Source organism: Melozone crissalis, unplaced genomic scaffold, assembly GCF_028551555.1.
Source record: "Melozone crissalis strain CALT ecotype California unplaced genomic scaffold, PUWL_Pcris_2 ptg000006l_1, whole genome shotgun sequence".
In the NCBI taxonomy this organism is placed as follows: domain Eukaryota; kingdom Metazoa; phylum Chordata; class Aves; order Passeriformes; family Passerellidae; genus Melozone; species Melozone crissalis.
In genome coordinates, this window is record NW_026535784.1 from 25,583,957 (window position 1) to 25,609,460 (window position 25,504).

The following is a 25,504-nucleotide window of genomic DNA, read 5'->3' on the forward strand; positions in this document are numbered from 1 at the left end:
TGAGTTCACTGGTTATTTGGAAAGCTTCGGGAAAAAAGCACTGAGGTTTTAATAGGGGAGCACAAACACAAGAAGCAGGTAACCTTTTAGGAACTGAATTGCAGGTACTGAAAGGTGTGTAGGACAGACAGATGGGAAGCAAAATAATCAGTCTTAACTGAAGCTACCTAGTAATTTTGAAAATATTTTAAGTGTTGCCTATCATCCCTTCCTTCTGAATGTAGAGAAAATAATACACATACTGGATGCTTTCCCCACAATTTATGTCTAGAGAAGAACTTGGGGTTTTTTTGCAAGGTTGTGCCCAGCTTAGCTTTTCATATGTTGTGTTTAGGTATTATTTCACAGTAAAAATTATGAGAGATGCTTTTGGTTCACTGAGCCATTTTTTTTTTTTAATCACAATTCAGAGAGTTTAAGATTAGAGGTCCTGCAGAGGCGCAGTGAGAGACTTTAATCTATTACAAACCCAGTAAGTACAAGGGAGCAGTTTTTAGTAATTTAGCTCTTGCCCATTCATGGAAGCAATTTCAGGGTACTTAAAGGAGCAAAAATGGAGTGAAAAAATGTTTTGAAGGATATGGCCTTCATTTTGTTCTGTAGTTATTTCAGCTCAGGGTATGAAAGACTTGTGTGCTTTATCAATTGCAATTGCTGTGTCAGCAAAGCTCTGAGTGCAAACACAGATATGTTATTTAGGTTATTTCTGCCAATAACTTCTTTGTCAGCATGTGCTGCATCTGTAAAAACATTGCCAAGAGGGGCATATGAAATAGCTATAGCAACAGAAGATATTTAGTATAGTTAAAGCCTTCATCTAAACACTGTATTTGCAAAATGTTGGTTTTAGAGAAAAGGGAGCCTGAAAAGTAAAGCAAGAGAAATTCAACCACAGTCTTCTGAAGTGAATGCAGAAAGTGTTTGCATGCTTTATTTCTATTTGCTTTGCTCTGTCTCTTTTTTCTCATTTTACATGATGCAAAAGGAAAAAAAAATCTGCTTTTTTATCTACTTCCTTGTGCTTTATGATTTTGAAAAAGTTATATTGCCTACCACTTTGATATTTTTTCATTGTCTCAGTATAATACTGAGAAAATGGAAATAAAATTGCCTGTGAGTTGGATGGAAAAAAAGTGAGTGACTGCAGTATTCAAATTGCAAAGGAACATAAGTTCTACCTCCATTCTTTTCATCATTACTCTATAATTGGCCAGTTATTTTTGGTTATTGTTTCCTTAAATATTCCTGCAAAATATACAGGATACAAAACTACAGGTCATTTTCTCTTTCTCTTTCTTCTGTTCTTTTCCTCCTCTTTCAGCCCCCTGTATCATCAGGTGGCATTTTCCAAACTGTGTTTTGAAAAAAGACACTACTGTACCTCCCTTGCTGAAGTTTTGACGTAAAGAAATATCTTTATTCCTATTTAATGGGTAGAATTAGGGCACTGGGAGGTTGTGACTTGTCTTTGGACAGAGTTTGCAGTTTTCTATGTCAGTAGCTTACTGTGATCTCATTTATGTTACAAAGAGACCTTGAGTGAGAGAGCTCAGCACAATAGATGGTGAAGTGATAAGGAGCACTTAATAGAAAAGGAATAAAGATTTTCTGTCAAGAGAGCTTCTTACCTGCCTCTATTGTAGCACGCATACACTGGAAGCAAGCAGTTCAATCCACAGTCCTTAGTTTGGTGTTAAAGAATAAAAAGCAAAAGAGCAACTGGAAATAATTAAATCATTATATTTCAGAACACAAGCACTGTGAATAAAAGAATCTCCTTCTGATTTACATTCAGTTGAAGAAATTTTTTTTCTTCCCTCAATATAATTAAAGGCCCAGGCTTAGGTATTCAGCTATCATGCGCCATTCATGCTATTACTGTTAAAATTGTAATGCTAAATAGACATGCTTCTAGACAGACATCTTAAACATAGTGAAAGGAAAAAGGTGGGCAGAGCAGAGAAGGGAAGCTTGTTCCTAGAGTGCACTCAGATAATTCAATGGAGAAATTAAAAAGCTAATTCATATATATATATTGTCTTCCCATTTCATGTGCTCTAATGGGACATATTGCCTATCCTGTACATGACCAGTTTGAAACTGTTAGTCTGCAGTGGGCACTAACATAGGGGCTGGGTTTTGACTAAGATTATCAAGTTCTTAAGTTCTCAATTCTCTCTTCTATCCATAAGATATTGAATGTATTTAATCTGAATAGATCTTACTTGGTGTGAAAGTGTTTTCAATAGAATTGACATATTAAAGATACTGGTTATTGTTCTAGTTATAACGCAGTGCATTCTATCTTCCCAATCACTTAAAAGAGGGCTCAGCTGAAGAGTACATTTGACTAGAATTGGAGAGATCAAGTCTTGTCTTGTTTACTTATGTGTGTATATTATCCTTGTTATCACACTGAAGTTATCACACTGTAAGGTATTTTTCCAAGGAAGAGAAACCTTCCCCAGGGCCCCCAGTTTCCTTTCCAACCACAGGGGAGATGGGGCTGGAATATTAATCAAATCTTTTTAACTGTATCCTGTTGAAACATTGACAGTGACAGTATGAGTTTAATATCTGCTGGTGTGCATCCCCAAAGGTGAATTGAGGACTGTAATGACATTCAGTTCAAGTCAACTAAAAGCTAGTGTTGGGATTCTTAAAATATGTGGTGACTGTTAAAATACAACTCAGGTGGTGAGGTGTTACTATCTCTTCTCCTGGTCAAGGATCCATTGTTTCCTTTCTCTTTATAAAATTTAATGCTATGGTACTGTGGTCTATGGCTGAAATTCCCACCCATAGTAGTAATAGGATTATAAATAGAAACAACCTACAAGTAGCACATATCAAGTGAAACACTGCATTCTGTTCTCCTGATGTAGCTAATGCATTTCTAGAACTTTGTGGGCCCCAGACTGAAATTGTCTTAATGCAATAATCCTGAATTTTTAGAAACTTGCTGACATGGATCTTTGTAGGATATACTTCATTATTCACAAAAAGAAGAGATTTCTTTCATGACAAGAGCTATTGACTGACTGATTAGTTTCTCAGAAATGCTACTGGTTTATGGAGCATCTGATGCTTCTTACTGCAATCTGTTTCCAAGTACCCCCTTCAGTAAATCTTCACTGACACTTAAAGATGTCTTTTATATTTCAAATAATTATAAAATAACTTAAGGAAACACTGCTAAGTTTTTATTCACACGCTATTTCACTTTTTGGAACAGCATATATGGCAAGGTACATCACAGGACATTTTGTAATCTTTTCACACATATTTGGTCTTTCATGAAAGCAAATGAAATAACGTTTTGCTTACCTTTGGAGTTCCCATGCAATGAAAAGAAAGTGCTGTACATATGAGCTGCCCAGAATAAAAATAGTTATCATAATATTATTAGCCAGAAAGAATGGGAACAGAGACTTAATTCCACAACTTTCATGCTCACTCGGAGCACAACTGTAGACAAACCTGCAAATTATGATAACAACTTTATATCTGCTGAACTTCTTGCAACATAGCTTGTAATTAAATACAGAAGTAACTGGCAAAGTGGAAAAGTTCCAACTCGTGTTAATACATTGAGGTGGAAAGGGTTGAAGTTGCACGATTTGGTGGCAGTTCTGAACACATGTCCTGGGACTCTGTGGTTAATCTCAGCACTTAACTCTAGAGCTATTGCACTGAGGCTCAGAAAAGATTCGCACATTTACTGACACTCATGTACAGCAGAGGATTATATAGCAGTAAACAAGTTCTGAGATTGGTGCCTTGGAGCTTAAAATACATATACAATGCTTTTATAAGCACACGTAATACATATGGTGTGTATAATAGTGCTTTAGTACTATTTCAGTTTCTTGCAGGTGTGGTTTATTTGCTTGTGAGCTATTTGGGTACTTGTAGAACTGAAAAGTTTCATGTATCATAGATGTAAACTCCATGTCTGTATTTACAAAATACAATTGATTATTTTAATGCTTGGAGTAAACCACTCAATGTTTCTATGTTACATGAACACAGTCCTATTGAGTAGAAAAATTTATGGTTTTCCTCATCTTTGTGCCTTTCATGTTAAAATACCTTAATTTGCTTTTTTGCTTTTGAGAAGTGTTGGAAGGATGACACTTGATAGCAGGATTGCTTTCTTAGAGAAAGTGGATCAGATAATTAGTATGGTATCTACAGGTAGTAGCTGATGATACCATTGCATATAAGTGTACATTTATGAGTCAATGAATTATGATTTTATAACTTCTAATATATTTGGATTTAGAAATTATATATTTAGAAACTGATCTGTTAGTTCCTCTTTAAAAGAGCTATTGTATTAATTTTACTAAAAGCTTTCAATCAAACCATTTAATTTCTTTCTCTCTGAGGAGAGTGGGACATGAATGAAATAAGAGCTTTTTGTTGTACTCAGTAAGAATTGTAAGGGTGGTTTGCAAACAAGCTCCCCAATTTAAAATGTGTGCTGACAGTTCCCCAGAATGACATTGTCAAGCAAATTCTTTTCCTATCATTGTTTCCCATTTCATATTTTTCTTCTAGCTTTACTTTTTAAATTGTGGGATGGCAAACATCATGTGAAATTAGAAGAAAGGTATTAACTTTAAATGACTAACAATAACTCAGCAAGTCATATGTAAAACATGGAAGTTGAAGAGCTGGGGAGAACTTCCTAAATTGCTGTAGAACTAGACATAAGACTGAATTCTCTCTTAACAAAAAAAGCTCACCGAATTCCCTGAACTCTGTATCAGTTTCCATATGGATGAAATAGTTTTGCTATGCCATGTTTTTTAAATATGGCTGCTGCTCAGTGTTACAGGCTCTGTATGATTAATATCTCAAAGATTGCTGAGTTAAGGGGCCTGAAAGAAGGTTATATTGCTTTATAAGTGCAGCAGGCACACTAGAAGGGCAAAATCTGCATTTGCTTAGAGAAAGGAGTTCCAGCTCTCTCTAGCATTACTGAGCAAGAGAACTGAATCCTAACCAGGTATCCATATAGGGCCCTTATAATCTTTTTGTATTACCTTGCACATATATTCAGGCTAGAAATAATTTCTGAACTTTTGCCCAATTAGTATGCTTCTTTCCACTTCCCTAGGACTTGTGTTATATTTGTTGTGCCAACCAGATTTGGCTTGGGGAGGGAATCAGGGCTGGGTAGCAATAAAACACTTTCTTGACAAGTCATGCCTTACCTCAGAAATTTAAAGCAATAATAGCAAATGAGGAAGAGAGGTACCGAATATTGTGCCATATAACAATTTTGTTTCAGATTGGCAGAAATGCTTTTGGCACAAAAGTATAACTTTCTATGCTTTTAATGAAACCTGGTATGAAACTGATGCATACCTCTGAAAACTAGACTTGAGTTCACAACTTGGACAGGAGAATGCCAAAATAAATTTTGAGTTGTTATTTTTCGCATGCTTAGGTTTTGCAGGTGTAAAATAGAAATAACTGTGTGACCTAATTGGGAGTGTTGTAAAGCTATAAATATTTATATATTATATAAACCATAATTTATATATGAAGCAGTTTGGTATTTATTATGAGAATATTATGGCCGTACCTTTGAGAAAACTAGTAATCCTATGGTGTAGGAGATAGTCCATTTAGATAAGGATATTAGTTAGGGAATTCAGCAGAAGCTTTGAGTAATTGCCCATTTCAGAACATAACTGTGTCCTGTGCATTTGACACAGTAACCTTTAATGGAGAGTGTGTGTGTGTCTGTCTGTTGGTCTGTCTGATTTGGAGACCGAAGTGAAACGGGAAATGGGTACAGCTGCAAACAACTTCCATGGGTTTCCGATAACACTGGAGAATTACTTAGTAAGGAAATGAAGGGTCAGTGACCACAGAGTAGTATTGGCTTCGTTTTAACAAAGGAAATCTTTGTTGTTTAACTACTTGTGGGTTTTAATCCCAATTGACGTAATGTTTTGGAACTGGGATAAAACCAGTGTTAGTATATTGCACGCTTATGTGATTTAAAATTCAATAAAGATCAAAATGTTGAATTCTTTCATGTAACTTCTGTAGCTGGTAAGCAATGCCAGGCTGAATTATTGTTCACTTATGTCACACAGCTCGATGTGTATGTAGCAGCTCAAGTGTTTACCTGTGACAGGCAGAGAAAGTAAAGTATTTGATTGTACTGTCTCTAGGACAGATTTTCTTCTTCACTGAAAATGTAACCAGAATTAGCCCAAATGTTTTTAAAAATAGTTTAATTCTGCAAAAAGCTACTTTGATTTGTCTTTTTAAAAGCACTTGAAGTGCTAGGTCTTTTTTGTAACTGGGAAAACAGGTTAATATCTGAAATTTCTAATAATATTTTCATTTCCACTCACTCTACACTATTTAGAGAGTATCTGCAAATATAGAAATTTTGCTATAATAGTGGCAGCTATTTTTAAAATTACTTGAAAGCATTTATGTAGAGAGCATTTCTTTTAACTGTTAGGTAGTGGTGTTCAGGCTATATTTATTTCTTTTATTTGTTCTCTTACGTCTCTTTGGAAGAAGAAAAACTGTTAGTAAATCCAGACTAAAAATAATGTAGTCAGTGGCTAATTAGAGGATACAAAACTACATGGTTTACTTTTAGTTAGATACATTTGTGGAATTTTCTACAATTATATGATCAATAAACACTAATTTTACACTTTATTTGAAATTTAGTTGAAATTGAAGTTGTACCGTGTTTGTCGTATTGTCGTACTGTTTATGAAAACTATTTTTTTTCCTTATGCTGTACATAAATAATCTTTGGAGAGTTGCTTGTCATTGCTTCATGTTCAGATCACAAATATGATTAATGAGTATTCTGCTCAGCAAATTCCAGTTTGCTGTTGAAATAGTTCAGGTAAGTGACTCAACTAAAGATGTGCACCTTCCAGTTATACTTTATAGTAGTAGGATTGAGTAGTTAAATTTCCTGGTTACAGACAAACATGGTGCCTCATGGTATGAAATATTAGCCATACTTTTTGATGCTGTATACAAAACTTGCAATCTGTCTTGGTAACAAGCAGCAAGCTCATAAACACTGAGATGGACTTGATGATCCCTGTGTGTCCCTTCCAACTCAGCATATTCTGTGATATTACTGTACTTCAGTAAATGTGCTGCACAAATACGCCCTTATGGACAGGGTGTTACCCCTTGTTTGATACAGTCCTGGGTTGGGTAGGACTGAGGTCTCAATTATTGCTTGACTTTTCATGGAGTACTATTCAAAGGGCAAGAAGTGTTCATCTGGGACAAATGTGCCAACGTTTTTTGTGGATTAAATCCGGAGCATATGCACTAGCATTTGAAACTGGAATAAGGAAATATCTAAGTAAAAAGAAAAGGTGATCTGAAGAGCAAACACAATGTAGTTCTTAATGTGTTTCAGACTTTTCATTCTGGAGTTTACTTAGGTGTCTGTACACTGTGGGAGTGTCCTGTTGGCTTTTGCTTGAATGGCTATACATGGGAATTGAAGGGGAAAAGGCACCAAAACTGTGAAAGACTCTACTAGATGAGTGCCATCATGCTATACTTAACAAAAAGGGAACAGTGACTTCATCAGGGTGTACTGCAGTAGGTTTCCATTGTAATTTTTTTAAAGCTAGGATGTTGTAACTCATTTGTGTAATTACCCTCATCAGGAAGTTTATGTATGAAGTAGAAAATAAGTCCTTTAGCCCCAAAAGTGCATTTAGGCAATCCAGGAAAGTCTCCTAGCCACAGGCTGTGCACTCTGCTAGGCAGAATGAATCTTTGTTCTACCTAAAGAACTGCATAGCAAAAAGTAAAATTCAAGAGGCCAGAGAGGGCAAGCAAACAACAGCAGAACTAAAGAAGAGAGTATGTGCCTAGGAGAATGGAAAGAGGAACCCAGGCTCTCAATTCTTCTTGGAAAGTGGCACTATTTTTGAGATCTTTGTTGAAAGAACTGTAATGATTGCTTTTAAGTGTTGTACTTGAGCAGAAGAGGCATTTGCAGCCATTTAAGGTGCTTTTAAATTATAATCCTAGTTTCTCTTGGGACTGTATATTTACAATCATATTTCAGCATTAGAAACTTACTGGTGACAATTCTGTCGCTGGTTTCGATGAGAGTTATTAAGGTGTGTAGAACAAGGAAGAGTTTAGGAATAAAAAGCAAGTGAAATTGCTAAGGAATTATCTTTAAGACTATGTAAACCAAAGTTCAGTCTCTTTATGATATATTTGCTCCAGTATGATAGCTTGTTAGCACTATGTTGTATCTTTTTTAACTCAGCAGTATGCCTTCATGGTGATGTAGGACAGTGGTGATATGTTGGACTTTGTAGCTTATAATAGTCATCATTAGTCATTACATGGCTCATAAGACAGTTGTTTTTTTGCCAGCTGCAAAGCTGGAATCTCGTCTTCAATCCTCTGCTATTAATTTTTATTGACCTGCTTTTATTAACCTGTTCATTTGGTTTGGTTATGAAGAGGATTTTTGGCTTATGTAGAAAACAAAGTTTGACTGTAGTTTTCCCAAAAACTTACCTGAACATCTTCAGAAAGAAAGTGTGGGCCTTTTCTGATGGTCATTGAGTGTATGATGTTACATGTAAAACACAGTTAACTTTTAATCAGTTGAAAGAAGACGGAATAAAAAGTTGTCTTTATGTGTGAAGTGATGAAATAATAATGGATTATTGTTTTATCAGTTATTTTATTTGTATTTTGGAAAGTGCTGAGATAGCAGAAGAAGTTTAAAATGATCTCATAAGAGATCTTTCAGACAGTGAGACATTCACTGTATTATGAGAGATGTCTGAGACATGATTTGATCACACCTAGTACTTCTATGAGGAGGAAACTGCTGATTTCTGTGAACTTCTTAGTCTGTCATACAAAAGAAAGATATATTCCTCTGTCTAGAAGGGAAAGCTGTCTTGAATTGGATATGATACACTACTTCTTAAATGACAAAGATTAGTAGGAAACCCTGCCTTGAAGTGAGACAGTATCTCTATCACTTGAAGAGGCATAATTGGTATTCAATTTACAGAATATTTGCTGTAATTTGCTCAGTGCTTTTGGGCTGTGTTATGCAGTAGTTAACATGATTACCATTACAGCCATGTGTGAATTTAAAATCCATGCTTCCTTCAAATCTTAAACTGATTTATGTATTAAGACCTTGTAAACAGATCTGAAGGTATAACAATATGTTGAAAAAAGAAAACTCTTTAACATTCACTAGTAATTTGTTGGTTTGGAGGTTGAAATGGGGGAATGAGAGCTAAAATAATAATTGACTAAGTTACAGTAATCATAACTGAGAGTTTAAGTGATCATTGACTGATGCAATCCAGAGCAGCCATTTCTGCTGGTTAGTTATGGTTTGCATTTGACATGGAGGACAAAAGCCACATTGACCAAATATGTCCTCATATTTAGTTTATGACCTGTATCTGTTGAAGTTAGTGATAAAAAAATTTGTAGCTGCTTCCTTAATTCTTCAATGCCAATGCATTCAAATATCAGAGAAACTGTATTTGTTTTTGTATGCTGCGCTGCAAATAGTGTTGTACTAATTCAAATCAAGTCTATCAGCTCGAACTCATTGGAGGCAGCATGGTACACTTGGCATCTGCTTTAGTCTTTTGGTTCATTGTGGGGGTTAGCCATGTCTTAAGAGGCAAACTCCTTCCCATCTCCAGAATCTTCATCCTCTCAATCTGAATGTGCAGTTGGAAAGTCTGCAGGTGTTTGTGACAGCACAAATGCATGGGGATGCATGATGTATACACAGCAAAATAATAAAAACTTTGAGCCTTCCTCCTCCCCTTGCAAAGACCACTTTTTCTGATGCCCCTTCTTTCATCACTGAGATCATCCATGCCATAAAGATTGCTAATAGGTAATTCTTAACACAATGCCCACCTAATATTATATGGTTTTTTTAAGGATATTGTCATTTTGGCATTGAATGAAAATTGTTGATGTGTTAGTCTTCAGAAACAGAGATAATGTGATGTAGCTGGGAACCAATGTGAAATAGATCCCTGCTAATATCTGATCTCTGGTGCTAATTTCTACTCCAAATGTAGAGTTTTATTCAGATTTACATAATTGTATGTTGCAGTTGCATTTCTGTATATTTGTTTTGCTGTTATTTAAAATGGAAATCTGAAGTAAGTTTTAGCTGAATGCAGCTGTAATTCTCTTAGTTTTTGGGTAGACATCAAATAGACAGCAGGTATCCCCAGAATGTAAACTCAGATAAGGAATGAAGAGAGAATAGAGTTGTATTTGCTACTCGTGCATTTTGTTTTGTTTTATTTGTTACAGATGTTTACAGTTAGTTTCAGTTGATTCTAGTCACTCTCCAGCTAGTGAGGCAGAGCAGCTCTGATTTATCCAAAGACTCTAAATTATTAAGCTGCTGTTCTGAAAATGTTTCTGATGAGGCAAGTTTTTAAATATTACTAAATACAAAAATGGCACCAATTCACTAGAGATACCATTTCCTCATTATCTTAGAAATGTTTTTTATGAACTTGCATTTCTCAAGAATGCTTGACCTATCTTGCCATAGTGACATTGATTTCAGGTGAAATAATAGTCAGTGATGTAACTTCCTGGAGCTTACTGTTCCTGTTGGTTTTGGGAGAGGGGAGCTGATAAAAGGAGGCAGAAGCAAAATGCAGGAATATGACTACAAAACAATGCTCTGAGTCAGTTTTGCTTTGAAATAGAATGGTTTGTCACAAGTGACCTGTTTCTCACACATGCTGTTATTTCATTCAGTAATAAACACATTCTCCCCACCTCATAACAAAGATTTCAAAACTGAATGTTTTACAGACTTCTTCAGAGCTTAACTGAAATATTTTACTTGCCACTCCTTTGGGGATGTGGCGTGTGCAAAAATGTGATCATGAATTTATTTTTGTAGAGGGAGGGGCACAGCAAGGATATATACAAAGTGTTACAGAAAATAGAAGGAGTTTCATCTAAAAAAACTTAAGAAAAGAGCAGAGTGGTGGCTTTTGTTGCAGGGAGCTAACTTACATTAGGTCCAAAGATTGTCCCCAACCCTCTTAACAGGCAGTTACAGTGCATAGGAACACTTGACCTTATTATCACAGCAGTAGTTCAGAAAAGCTCTTCAACAATGGATAAAATCTGTTGGTGCAGCATTAAACATTCTGTAATATAGAAAAACCTGGCAAAAATAGAAAAATGTAGTGATTGCAATAATCAAACCTTTTATAGTCTTAAGCTGAAGCAAGACACTTCACTGAAGCTAAATTTGCACTTTGGAAAGTGTCTATCAGTAAAGAGTTAAATAAAAAGAATGTCATGCATGTGTATGTGATTCTAAATCCAGAAGTGTTACATTTCCTTTGTTGGCATTAATTTCTGCTGAATATACAGGATATATATGGTGAAGACTAAGCCCTTCTGTTACTGGTCTGAAGTGTTTTAACAGAAGTGTGGCATGCTTGGCTGAAAAGACTGGAAGTTTTAACAGATCAAAGCATGTATATTTTGTTCTTGCTGGATATTTTTCTGCTTACCTATTTGTGTTGTATTGACCAGCTTCATTAGCAGGAATTTTATCTGGAGCCAGACTTCCTTTAAGAATCATTAGTGTGTAAAGTAGTGGTACATGGTAGAATTTTGTTTTGAGTGCTTAAAGCAAATCTTTTGATTGATATTTGGTTTTCTCCAAGTATTAATTGCCATCTTTAGGAGTGGCTCCAGTCTTCATGGCTCTTGATGAAAAATAAAATGGATAGGAAGCTATTGAAACATGCCATTTTTCTGATCTCATGTAATCCTCTACTTGCTGCTGTTGTGAGAGACAGAGTCGTCTTATTTTCAGAGGATGTAGACTAACTGTTGAACATTCATGGAAATGCAAACATCATGAGGTATTTCTGCTAGGTTGCTTTATTTTTCCTGTGTTTTTTTTTCGGTTTTCCCCATTTTCAACTCAGCTGTCCAACAGTAGTTCAACAAAGCTTTTAGTGGCTGTGCTGCAGTCTACCCTTTTCTCTTGTAACTGTGGTGAGCCTTGAGATTAATGCTTCATGGGAAGGCTTTTTACAGAGGTACTCAGTAGAAAGAGGTTTTAGGAGAACTTGTGTTTCCTGGAGTCACCTGCAAGTCCCTTTGCTGTAAGGAAGCAGATGAGGCGGCAGCTGTGCCACTTGTGCCCTTCCAATTAACAGTCCTATTCTGTTTCCCATAGTGCCTGTAAAAAGAAAATGTGTTATCTAGACTTGGGCAGAAAAGCAAAGCTTTTTAGAATGTGTGACAATAAATATTTTCAGTTGTCATTGTTCACAGCTCTGTAATATCCATGTGGACATATTACCTCAAGAAGGTTAATAGACAACTGTCACATCATATTCTCTTTCTTCCCTTACCCCTTCCTAAATTCACAGTAATGATGCAACCTTTTTCCTTGTAGTTTGATTTGTTTGTTTTAGAGTTTTGTATGTTTTAATTTTCATTCCCCCTTTCTTTGTAACAATGGACAATTCATAATACCAAAAGATATATCCTAACAATAACAAACATATCTTCTATGTGCTGTAAAAGCATAAAAATAAAGCAGGAGAAGATGACATATCATTGTCAAGAATACTAGATAAATAATACATTTGATATGATGGCAAACAAAATTGCAGGAAAAACAAGGGCAGATTTGACCATAATTGGAACAGCTGTTATTTGCACTGTCTGTTTTTTTGCAGGATAGTTGTTTGAACAGTTGACAGCTGTAATATCGCCTTATATAGGTTTTGTTCATATTATTTAGTGTGAGCTGTCTGTATTGTTGGTATAAGTAGACTACAGCTGTTTTTGTCAGAAGCACTGAGTAGCTATGCACCTGTGGTATACAGTCCTGTTTCTCTTGGCCTTTCTCTTTTAAGTGAAATTGAAGTCTTGATTGCTTTTCTTACAAACTCTGCTTTTTATCAGCTGAGAGAAAATTGAAGGCTTTTTTATTGTAGCAGACAAGCTTTGAAAACTTTTTAAGTGGATTTTAATTTTCCTTATATAAGGTCATATTAATAAAATCTCACTCTGTAGTTAAAAAATGGAACATGAAGTGTGCCACTTTATTTTGTTATATTTCATTCTTCATTGGGTAATTGCTTTTCTGTTTTCCAGTTTGACATTATGGATCAAGGTGGCAATGCTTTCCTCTCACAAAAGCTGAGATAGTTGCATAAAATGTCTTCTGGCATTGCATTTTCCTCTGTGTTGCTGCTTCAGAGAATATGGGATGTTTTGCTTAGTGGTTGCTTAAGCTGGGCAAATCCAAACCTTGGAGTTTGCTTCATGAAAGGCCAGGTTGGGTCTAGCAAGATTCACTAGCACAGGCTCAGTCCCATGTGAACACAGCAATGGTATTTGTGGGGCCAACTTGTACCTCTGAAAATGTTAATGTCTTTCTTTGCTTTTGTGCAGTAAAGAAACTGAATTCTCATGTAGCTGCACCCATTGCACAGTTAACTCCCCCAACAGCAAATCATTCTGCTATAACTGAGAGTTGAGCAAGTTTACTTTTTGTGAAACTCAATAGTTAAAATTCTGAACTAACTGTTAGGGAGAATGAACTCACATAAGATCCTTCTGTATTGAGTTTTACTGTCTTTTTGTTACTTCTTACTCTTTGATTTCCTTCATTTAAAGAAAAACCATCATGCCTTCCTAATCTTGCATCAGGAGTGTATCAGAGTCTTGTGATAGAATGTAGCATCATGCATCAAAAACTTGTGGTTCTTCTCTGCTATTGTCAACACCAACTGTTTGACTGCTTGTCATTGTGAAATTAAGTGAACAAATTGCTCTATTTTTTCTATTATTATTGCATCTCTTCAGGTTATCCTTCTTTTGCCTTTATCACTGATATTACAGATAGGTGTTTCTCCACAAGAGATAGGTAATTAATTCAGATAATGTCCCTCAGCACCCTTTGAAAAAGGCATTTGAAAACAAGATTTCATGTGGGAGAATTGCATTCATTACTCTGTCAGAAACATAACACACACACAGGTGTGTTGGAACACTGAACTGTGTTTGTCTTAAGTGTTAAAACAGCTTAGTTTTCAAATTGCAAAGAATATTTTCACAGCTTTTAAGGATTGGAAACACCTCACCCCTTCCCTTAATGAAAGCATAAATTCTACAAAAATGGAAGTGGCCACCTAAGAAGAAATTGATATTGAGAATACCAGTAACTGCTGATTTAACCTAACCTTCATTCAGATGATTTTCTTGCAGGATCTGATTAATTATTCTCTTACATTTGCAGGGCTAATTACAACCACAGCCAGAAAACTAGATCGAGAGCAGCAGGGAGAGCACATACTGGAGGTAAATAATTTATTTAGATTGCCGAAAAACAGTGACTGTAAGTTCATTGCTCTTTTACAGAGAATTAAGTTTGCCATGAAGAATTAAAAAAACTGGAATTCAGAAGTAATTTCCTTCTGTGTTCATTATGTTGCAATGCAGATAACCACCTATCTTATAAAAACTGTGTTGAGGCTTTTTTGCTGAAAAAGAGTAAAGGTACAGATTGAATGCAATTTTTTTTCTGTATCTCAAAACAAAGATTTACATTCAAATGGTACAAAGGCGTGATTGTTAAAAGGAGTGTGATTCCTCTTTTTATCTTCCTGTGTAATTATTGGAATAGCTATTTCAGCCTAACTTTTGCTGAGTATAGGCTTCTGCAAAAGAAGTGCAGAATGTTTTTGTAATACAGAGAATACAAGAGGATAGTATATGGGTAGCCTTATTTTTCTGCATAACATTTTTACCAGTCTCATCAGTTGCAAGACATGCATTGTAGAGCCCGAATCCAAGAGCATGAAACTTGAGACATAATGCTTTTATTTAACTACATTAATTAATTGCCTGGAGTTTATTTAAGAACTTTTGTCATTCTCTGTCAAACGACCTGAAAGGAAAACGCATAGAGAACTTTGTCATCCAGTTTCACAATGTTGTCAAGCAGTGTAACGGTGTGGTACTTCTCCTGTAATGAAGACTTAATATTCACAGTGATCCTTATGTCCTAAGATTTATCTGGAATGTTTATTGTGTCTCTTGTCCTGGATGACAGATACAAAACTGCAATGGGAGTTGGCCAAATTAATGTTAAAGACAGAGAAGCACCTCTAGACTTACTCAAAACTTGTGAAATCCTTAGAAAGGTGTTCCAATAGGAGACAAATGACTGCAGAGGCGTGGAGATTAATGTATTTATTCTCTGATAGCACAAACTATCCTTTTGCGTAATTGCCGTATATGTGCAGTCTTCCTGGGCCTTTTGTATCCCTTTGGTGCAGTGTGAGCTGGATTAATGCAGCTGTTGGACCAATTTTTTTAATCATTATTTTAATTTCTGTATCATCTTTGAAAAGAATGCTTTGTACCTAAGTAGCAGTGTGTTTCTAGAAGTAATAGTAACAAAATTAATTAAATGGCAAATCTGATATAGTACTAGACATAATATTCCTGTATATTTTAAAGTAATTATATAATTCTCTTTTCCAATTTGCCTCCTCAGATCGGGTTGTCTCAGTTTCCCAAAACACTTCATGTCCATTATGTCTTATTTCTTGACCACTGCTATGTATATTGGTTGTAAAATTGCTAAATCATGATTTTTACTTTTCCATATATTATACTGTATTTTTAAAATTAGATTTATTCAGTAAATAAAATGAGCTGTGGATTGTTTTCTGATCCTGAGGCGACATGGCCCATATGGCTTTGATTGCTTACACCTTATCCCTGAAACAGGGTGACCACATATTGAAAATTCTGTCTGAATTGTGTGAATTCTCAGGCTGCAGCTAAACAACATGTGTGTGTGCTACTTGTTCTGGGCCAAAACTTATGCCAGAAATCACACTCATGGTGTAATGTTATGGGCAGTTGTCTGCTTGCAGTCATGCTAATTTAATTTTAATTAACTTTATAACCTTAAGCTAACATGTACAGAACTCAGAAAGTTTATTTTTAGGACTACAATGTCACGTAACGGTACCTATATCCTCCTGCTTTCATTATTCTGTATAAAATAGCAACTTAAGCTCATTGCTCTTTAGTTTGGAACATTGTTTATTGCCTACTGGTGTAATTTATAATTCTTTGTTTTTTGTTAATTTTGAATCCCAACTGGTTGCGAAAGTTTTAACTAAAAGTCTGTGAAGTATGTGACAGAAGAGCTCTTAACTACAGAGCAATACTGACAGACAGCCTGGCCTAAAGTAGCAGTTTTCCCATGTGTTAGTTTTATGTTTACAACTCTGATCATAGGTTCACCTAATTCAGAATGGATCTTTACTCTGTCTCATTAAGAAAGCTGGAAATGCACAGATTGGTGGACAGACCCAAGTGCTAATTAAGCTAATTAATTGAGCATTGAAATGTTGACCAGATGGGTTGGTGGTTTTATTCCTTTTCAGTATTAAATTTGATCTTTGATTGAACTTCTGCTTACATAATAGTAACTAACATGCCCCATTTTTTTATTCCCAGTTTGTGTTTTTTGAGTTCCAATTCACACTTTCTTATGCAGTTATTTTAGGTTTGCTTCATGTTATTCTCTCATATCTTAGTGTACTCTTGGTTGTCAGTAATGCCTTCAAAACTGATGTTGCATTCAAATAGATGTTTCTCAAATTTGCCTTTGTTATTTGCTTGGTTCAGGGAAATGCTAATTTTAAGTTAATTGACATATTATCCCATTCGCCTTGTAATATCCTCATTTGGGATATGCTTTGATTTTCTCATTGGGTATGGTTGGGTTTTTTTTTGTGAACTGAAAGGTATGTGGTGGTGTTCCATTACAAGTCCTAAAGGGAACAGATATTCAAATATGTGGAAATCACCATCATCATCTGTTAGAGATGAATATTTGCGTTTCATGTTGCATTAAACGTGTCAAAATATTAGGATAATAGTTGAATATACTTTTGAGTACCTTTTGTAAATACTTAATAGCTTTCAGCAAGTGCTTTAACTGAAGTTAGGGGATAACTGTACAGTTGTTTAGGCAGCTGTAGGAAAACCTCATTTATGGAGGAGCATTGTTGGAAGCTCTAACTTTACCCTTGTTAATAAAAACAGGTAACAGTAACAGACAACGGTACGCCTGCAAAATCAACAATTGCACGGGTGATTGTGAAGGTCTTAGATGAGAATGACAACAAGCCACAATTCTTGCAAAAATTCTACAAAATTCGGCTTCCGGAGCGTGGTAAGCCTGAGCGAGAGAGAGCTGCCAGGAGAGAGCCAATCTATCGAGTTATTGCTGCAGATAAAGATGAAGGCCCCAATGCAGAGATCTCCTACAGCATTGAAGATGGTGATGAACATGGCAAATTCTTTATTGAACCGAAAACTGGAGTGGTTTCATCAAAGAAGTTTTCTGCAGCAAGGGACTACGATATCCTTTCAGTGAGTGAAAATCCTGTATATCATGAATATGTAACGTGTTCTTTTATCTGTTCATTTCATATTCAGTAGCTGTCAGGTGAGTGACTGCAGTATCTGAGGGAAGAAAGCTTCTACAAATCCAGAAGTATTGTTTTGTGTGTTTGTTTGGTTTTTATTGAGGGATGATTTGAGATGTTTGTATTGTGTATTAAGAACTGCCGTTCTTTCCCAGAACTTGGCAGATAATTTATGTGATGAGGGAACATAAGCAGTCAGTTTGACTCACCTTCAGGAAGAAAGCAAAATAAAAGTGAATTTATGGTAACAGTTTGTGCTGCTATCAGGTGCTGCATACTTTTTCTCCATTTACTGCCCAGATAATGAAGGGCAAGTGGCACTTTGAGAGACACTTAACCTTTGTGGAAATATCTCACACGAGCAAACATGCTTGGAGCTTATTACTGCTTTCTATTTATGTGACATAATGATTTATGTGATCCTGTGGCCTAAAAGATGTGTCTGTTTCGCAGATTAAAGCTGTAGATAATGGTCGCCCACAAAAATCTTCGACTACGCGGCTTCACATAGAATGGATTCCAAAGCCCGTCCCACCCACAGAGCCTATTTATTTTGAGGAATCATTTTTTTCTTTTACGGTGATGGAAAGTGACCCAGTTGCTCACATGATTGGTGTAATAGCTGTTGAACCTCTTGGAACACCACTTTGGTTTGACATAACGGGTAAGGATGCCTTAAGGGCCTTTATTATTAGAAACAAATGCATGGAGTCTGAGATACTGGAGGGCTCATTGCAGCTTGATTTTAATCACTCTCCAAATAAATAATGCAAGGTTTTGACATTCCTTAAGTGCAAATGTGGATTTTATAAGTCAAAATTATTTAATTTTTATCAGTGCCACTCTGTATCAAAGATTAAAATTAAGTTGCAAAATATCTGCTGTGTTGCAGTTTTAAAATTTATTTCTGAATATCGAGTCACTTCAATGAAAACTAATGAAGTCAATCTCATAGACTGTATGATAGGAAAGGAAGTAAGAGGCTAGTTTTCTGCAAAGCAGGATAGTACGCTCAAAAAGAAATTTTACTGTTCACATGGATTTCTTCTCCTCTGGGCTGCTTCTCGGTTTGCTGTCCTTTGATTCAGTACTAAAAGGAAAGCTTGCAATGTTCCTAACCCCAGCAATCTTCTTCTTGTACTTATTCTTTCTACTAAATCATATCTTAACCTCCACTATTGAAAGGGGATTTCTAACCAGTAATATGACTACATGTTGATGTCATGGTAACAAAATTAATAGTACCTGTTTGAAGTTCAGACTTAGTCACTAGACTTAGGAGCACCAGTAATACACAGAGTGTTGACTGTGTAGCTGATAGTCAACCCAAGTTCTGTTGTGTGCTAAGTGTGTTAGAATCAAGGAGAATGGCATAGCTTTGTTTCAGGAGAGGTGCCTTGTAATGAACTGCTTCTAGTCTTAAGTGAACTCTTTCTCTTAGTCTGCCAGATTTTTGATAGACTTGTGATTTTTCTACTACATTCACAAGAGAAGGATCTTTTTTGATCTTAGCTACTACTGAAAACTTTAGCCATTATTATGATGTTAAGCTGCTGGGAAGAGCATATTTTAAGTTAATTTATTATTTTAATTTATTTCTCAATAATTTAAGTATTTTAAACATCTGTTTTGGTGGTATATATTTCCTGAGGTGTACTGAGAACAACAACAGTTAAAAATATGAAACTAGCACAAGTAGCAGGAATATACAAATGCCAAATTTCAAAAAATTTTCAAGCACATCCAAACAGATACAATTCTTCCCTAAAATCATGAAATCATGCTTCATGCATGAATAATCTGTGATGATAGTGATAATCATTGCCAATGCATTAAATACTTACAGAATTACAATGTAATTTTTTAAATGGTTCTTTTAAATGTATTCTTGAAAAAAAAAAGTTCCTGTCCAAATAGATTATAATGGATAAAAAGTGTTGGTGTTTAGACAAACCTAGATCTGTATAACTCTCTAGAGGGACTAAAAAGTTGAGGATGCTTTCTTGCATTCTTCTAGGAGCAAAGTTCTGCATTCGATGTATTTTGGAACTGAGGCTACTTTTTCATTTTTCTCCCAAACACACTCAGGGATGTGGGAGTAGAAAAGCAGAAAGTATAAAAATAAGTGAGCAGGAGAAATGAGAAGGTATTCCAATTCGAATTAGGGAATCCATAGCAAACAAATATCTGTGGACCGAAATGAGTCCATTAAAGGAAAGGTTAAGAAAGTGACATTGTCAGAGAAAGGTGAGCAGTTCATGGAGATGAGAGAGAGTAGACAGAATAGGCCTCAGAGGCTTCTTGGAATCTGAGCACATTACAGCAGTGATTTTTTTCTGGAGCCTTTTATTAGCAAAATTTGTTAATTAAATTGGGGATGTACTTTCCTATTGTTCTTAGCGTGCCTCAGTTGTTATGCACTGTGAACAGTGTGTACAACTGAATAGAATTCTAATTGATAGTATTATTTTGATCTGCTCCTTCTAAGTGTGCAGCACAGTTGGACATTTACATATTTTTATTGTATGCCTAATGCAGAAAATGAATGATCTTTTCCTGCTCTTTTTAGAAAGACATATACAGAAAACTCCATGGGGAAAGAGCATAACTTGTCCAAGCATTGTTAAATAAACCATTTTATTTTGACTGTTTTCTTAGTAAAAGTGTTTTGGAAAATTTGATATATGATCATATTGTGAAGTTATGAGCTACTCTTACAGGTGGTCACTTTACCACCCTCTTTTACTGTTTCTAATAGCATGAATGAATTTGATTGACAGCTTTCCTTTGTGTTCTGTGCTTGCTTTCCATGCTTTCTTTCTTTTTGGCTGAGCCAGGAGACAAGCTTGCTAGTGAAGTATTTCACATCTTACAGATGGCTTGTGACCTGAACTGTACAGCAGAAGGTATCTGCTGAGATCACATAATTTATTACCAGATTATGAGATCTGAAATGAAAGCGTACATTTATAAACTATTTATTTTATTAACCCTTCGGAAATCAAAGTGCTCACGGTTGCATTTGTGACAGGTTCGTTTTTGTTTTGTTTTGTCATCATTACATTTATACAGCATCAATTCTGAGCATCCAGTTTTGGCTTTGGCCAAAATTGTTGCTGTTACACTTCCAGTGTACTAGATGCAGAAGTTTGGGTTGAGTTCTGCTTCAGCGGATCGCCAGAAATCATTGCTACTACAAATACAGGCAAGGCCCTGGTGATTTTCTTGGTAAGGAAGGGAAAAATGTTGGTTAGAGAGCTTGTCCTTGTGTCAGGAAAACTGACTGAACCAATTCATGCTCATTCACTTTACTCTTCCCTTAAAATGTAGAGAACTTCATTGAGACATCTGAGAAAATGGTTTTGCCTGCCAGCTGAAAGGAAAGGAAAGGAAAAACTAGAAAGGAAAAACTAGATTCATCTTCTAAAACTGGCATACTACACAAAGACCATTAAAAAAATTCATCTGTTGAGAAAAAAGCTGCTGCCTTTCGTCATGTCCAGTTTCTATCCGTTTGAGTGATTCAGAAACTGCTGCTGGGCCAGTAAGAGGAGTTGGCTTTCAATTGAACTAGAAAAATTATGTGATGTTGGTCATTACCAAATATCTCAAATCCAGTGAAGCAGAATCCAGCCCATCTTTCCTAAACTGATATGTTTGTCATGCAGTGGAACCTTCTAAAAGTGAAATCCTTTTTACATGTGAATGGGGGCTCATTTCAGTATTTACTGTTTTTTTCTTGGACTAAGTTCAAATTTGCAACCTTTGGAACTTCACTCTCTCACTTCTAAGCTTGGCTTTTCATAAAACGCATTTAGTGATTTGCAAAGCTTAGCATGTATAATCTTGCTAAAGGAAAAAAAGCACTCAGATGATATCTGAATGCTATCTGCTAGCCTTGTAAAATATAATTAGAAAAACACATGCCCATAATTAGGAAAAATTGGTTTGCCATATCTAGCACTGGCTTGACCAAAATAAGAATTGATTCTTCCATTTTAGGCACTTTATTGAGAGGTCTAAAGCAATTGTAGTTAAATGGCAGTATTCATCATCACTAATAGTATTTGGACTTAATGGACATTGCATTCTCAGGGCAGTCTGCTCCAAGTGGCAAGATGATGATCAATTAAATGTTTAAACAACTGAGTGTAGCTATTGATCTACACAGTTATTTAACTATATTTCAAAGAGTAATTTGAAAGTTTCACAAGGGAAATTAAGATAATTAGTTTCAGAAAAGGAACTTGACCATATTTAAACATTGGACATTTAAACATTTAGTACTATTCTATCTCAGTAAGACTGAGATAGTAATTCCTTAGATGCTCAACATTAAGATGATAATCCTTTGGAGGTACTGCAGCTTTTTCAGCCTTATCTATAATCACATATGAATATAAAAATATGTATTCTGATCCGAAAGACAAAAATTTGACTGTATGTCAAATGGGATTTTAATGTATTTTGATAAAAAGTATGTTTTTCACTTATTAGCTGATAATCTGCCCAAAGGAAACTTGCATTTGGGGCAGTAATTCTCAATTTCCTGCTGTATGGAATCATTAAATTCCATGGTTTTGGGTTTTTTTTATAAGTAGTGAATCTTGCTAATAAGAATGTCCCTGATGACTTCCCATGAGCTGGGCAAGTCAGCTTTGTCCAAAACTACTCAGTTTTAAATATCTATTAGCAGCATATCAGGTTACCAGGAAAAAAACCTAAAGTATTTAAACTAAATGTATGTAAAAATATATGTGTATATATATTTCCACCTTCATTAAGCATTGGAAGACAGAACATGATCATACATAAAAACGATGATACAATAATGCATTTTATTAACTTCTCCCTCTCACAATTTCCTGAACAAGGTGGCAACTATGACAGTCGATTTGATGTGGACAAGGGCACAGGAACTATCATTGTTGCAAGACCCCTTGATGCAGAACAGAAATCAAATTACAACTTGACAGTAGAAGCAACAGATGGAACCAGATCTATCAGCACTCAGGTAACAAACTTTCTGATTAAGCACTTATAAAAAGAGTATGTAGCTGGAGGGTGGGGAAGCTGTTGGGTTTTCTTCTCACCATGTTTTTAATCCTAGGCAATGAACTTAGGGACTTTGTCTAAAATAGAAGTGAATTCTGATATTCACTGACCCATGTTGTTGGGTGGCTTAGGTGTAAAGGTGGCGTGTTACTATAGTGTAGTCTGAACCAAGAGTTTTTAAGTTATAACATGTTCCTGCAGCTAAATAAATGAGAACAGAAACTAAGCCCCTGCAGACATGACTCTCTTACAAGAAAAGGATTTATACTACACATCTGAATTGCTCCTCTTTACAAACTTCTCCAAAATCACTACATGAAGTGATTACTGTACTTGAAATTTAAAGACAAACATTTTAAAATTTTGTGGTTCCCCTCCCCCTGGAAGATCTGTGGATGACCAGTTGTGCAATATCCAAGAAACTAAGCTGCTTTTTCTGCATAGTGTACATATAGAAACAAGGTTTAGATTATAACATCTGTTTTTATTCTCCCAAATACTTTATTTTAGTTTTGGTGAAAGTAGAGATTGTTTAGCAATCTCCAAAAAAGCAGCAACCTCATACAAACCAATGTTTTAAAATTACCTTTTTACTAAAGCTCTCTCTGATGGTGGCAATTCTTTGCAGTTGGACTAATAAGTTCACTTGAAGCTGCAGAACCCTTTTGTGACAGTATTGTCTAATTCATAGTAAAGTAGTTTATGATGTATATCCCACCTGCTTTTCCCATCTAGTGTCTTTCCCCAGAACCTGAATATATTTGAGAATACAGCTTAGCTGAGGTTGGTGTGAGTAGAGCCATGATTATAGAGGAGCTTCTCTTTTCTTCCAGATAGAAAGGAAAGGCTTTATTTACTGATTAAAGACTGTTGGGCTTGGCAGTGATGTGTCTGTATTACCTACCCCTATCATTGACCTTCCCTTCAGGCACTCAAAGAGCAATAAGTGGGTTGCTGCTGTCTTTTCTGTACATGGAGATCTGTGCTACAAATACAATTTCTTCTTGTTCAGCTTCTGTGCAGTGCATATGTTTTTCTGTAATCTTTTCTAATGTCCTGTATGTTGTCTTCTGCTTTTAGGCAGAAGATGTTTTTTGTCAATGTTAAGGATTTTAAACAGAATCTTTATTGAACTGACTGCATGTCTGGAGGCTTGATAGGTCAAATAGAGTAAATTTGATAGTCGAAGGTGACCAAGTTTAGCAATTTCCTTTCAGAAATGCCTTAAGAGGTGACAATTGTGAGTGATTTTTCTAGACCATGAATCTTCGAAGACAGCAACATGTTTCCCAGTAGGAGCTTTCTGCAGTCATAGCTGTGGTGCCATTGCCTCTGGTGCTGATAACCACCATAAACAGTTTGGAGAATCCTGCTGTAAATTTATTAAATTCGCCTACTTGTAGTAAAAATATTGAGCAGGTTCCCTTCTAGTGATTACAGAATGCTGGAGAGAAGGCAGGAATTTCTCAGGACAAAAAAATAGAGGAAACACAAATTCAACTAACATTCAAAATGACAGCAAGAGGCTTTTCCATACACACTTTCCCTCCCACTACCGAAAATGCATTCAAAGATGCCATCATACAGGGTGTTGGGGTAGCCTGGGGACTAGGCAAGGCTTAATATTATAGGGCCTTGGTGAATGCAGATAGCCTGTCCAGTGCTGCTGCTGGCGTAGCTGAATTTATGCACATGTCCTGAGCTGTCACAGTTGAACCATAATCTGCGTTGTCTTTTAGAACAACCAAGAATGGGAAGGTCAGAAAATTACTTTAACCCTCACCCCTTCTTTTCCTCTGAGTTATGTGATTCATTTAGTTCTTCTTAGGGAATGCACAGTGTACTTTTTGTTCCTTAAAGGAATTTGTTATTTTAACATTTTATAAAGCTAAGTGATCATTATAAACATTTACCCCACAGCACTCTTCTCCAGAAGAACTGGAGTAGTAGTCTCACATTTGTAATTTCTGTGATTGCTTTTTCTGTGATTGTTTTTCATGTCTTTCTCTTCCTCTCTCAGGCTTGGCAGGATCAGAGACTGTGGTTTCTGTTACAAACAAGCACAAAGGCTTCCTTTGCCTTGTCTTTCTTTTGCCCTACTCATGGGATAAGCACAAGTTATACTGTTGTTGTTGGAATCTCAGTGTGGTCTATTAGATTGAGGAGTGTGGATTAGTTCAAACTCTGCAACTGTTGGTGTATGATCCTGATTTTAATTGATTCTCTTATGTCCCCCATAACTCCTGGCCCACCCAAATGCACTAGTCTGTTAAAATAACCCTCAGGACTATCCCTCAAAAGATGCATTTCAGATCAGGCTTAAATTAGGGGGTTAAAAATGTTGATACAAAATCAAATTTGAAGGTGTGATTTATGGCTGACAGTGTGTAAACTCCATTACTCACTGCAAAAATACTCATGATTGAAGTTTAAGTGCTGATGTGGCATTGGATTCTTCTAAGAGCTGATGAACAGTTAAAATGGAGTGACAGGCAAAAGGAATTCTGAGTGAATATATGAGGAACAACAATATGCCACACAGAGCTTTTAGCTTACAAAGTAATTGCTATAAACACTGGATATAACCAATTTAACAGATCTTGATTAACAGCAGAGTAAGTAATTTTACATTAAATTTGAAAAAGGAAATGGCATTTGCAAGAAATTGGGGAGGGGCACAAGAAATGGAAACCTTACTGTGTAAAAGCAGTGTATTGAATCTGACTTTAAACTGGAAGGCATTTGCTGGCCTCGGGCCATTAACATCTGTAGAGCACTTGACTCTTTGAGGACTTCAGTTAAATAGCTTTTTTGAAAAATAAAGCCATAGTAGGCGTGGAGTCTATTAGAATTTTGCATGCATCTAAATGCCAAATGCATGAGGCAAAACAAGG

The 25,504-nt window shown here is 35.9% G+C and overlaps 1 protein-coding gene across 5 annotated transcripts in view; it reads left to right on the forward strand.

Moving 5' to 3' along the window:
* FAT1 (FAT atypical cadherin 1) overlaps nt 1-25,504 on the forward strand; it is a 101,249-nt gene that overhangs the window by 36,553 nt on the left and 39,192 nt on the right. For 3 of the 5 annotated variants that reach the window (XR_008483994.1, XM_054290683.1, XM_054290699.1), the window contains exons 4-8: nt 14,339-14,400; nt 17,170-17,499; nt 18,009-18,219; nt 20,393-20,461; nt 22,430-22,569. Coding sequence is in view for 4 of the 5 variants with exons in the window: in XM_054290683.1 (XP_054146658.1) it covers nt 14,339-14,400; nt 17,170-17,499; nt 18,009-18,219; nt 20,393-20,461; nt 22,430-22,569 (812 nt within the window). In the remaining variant the exon portion in view is untranslated. The remainder of the gene's footprint in view (nt 1-14,338; nt 14,401-17,169; nt 17,500-18,008; nt 18,220-20,392; nt 20,462-22,429; nt 22,570-25,504) is intronic. The other 2 variants (XM_054290691.1, XM_054290712.1) reach the window with 1 other exon arrangement.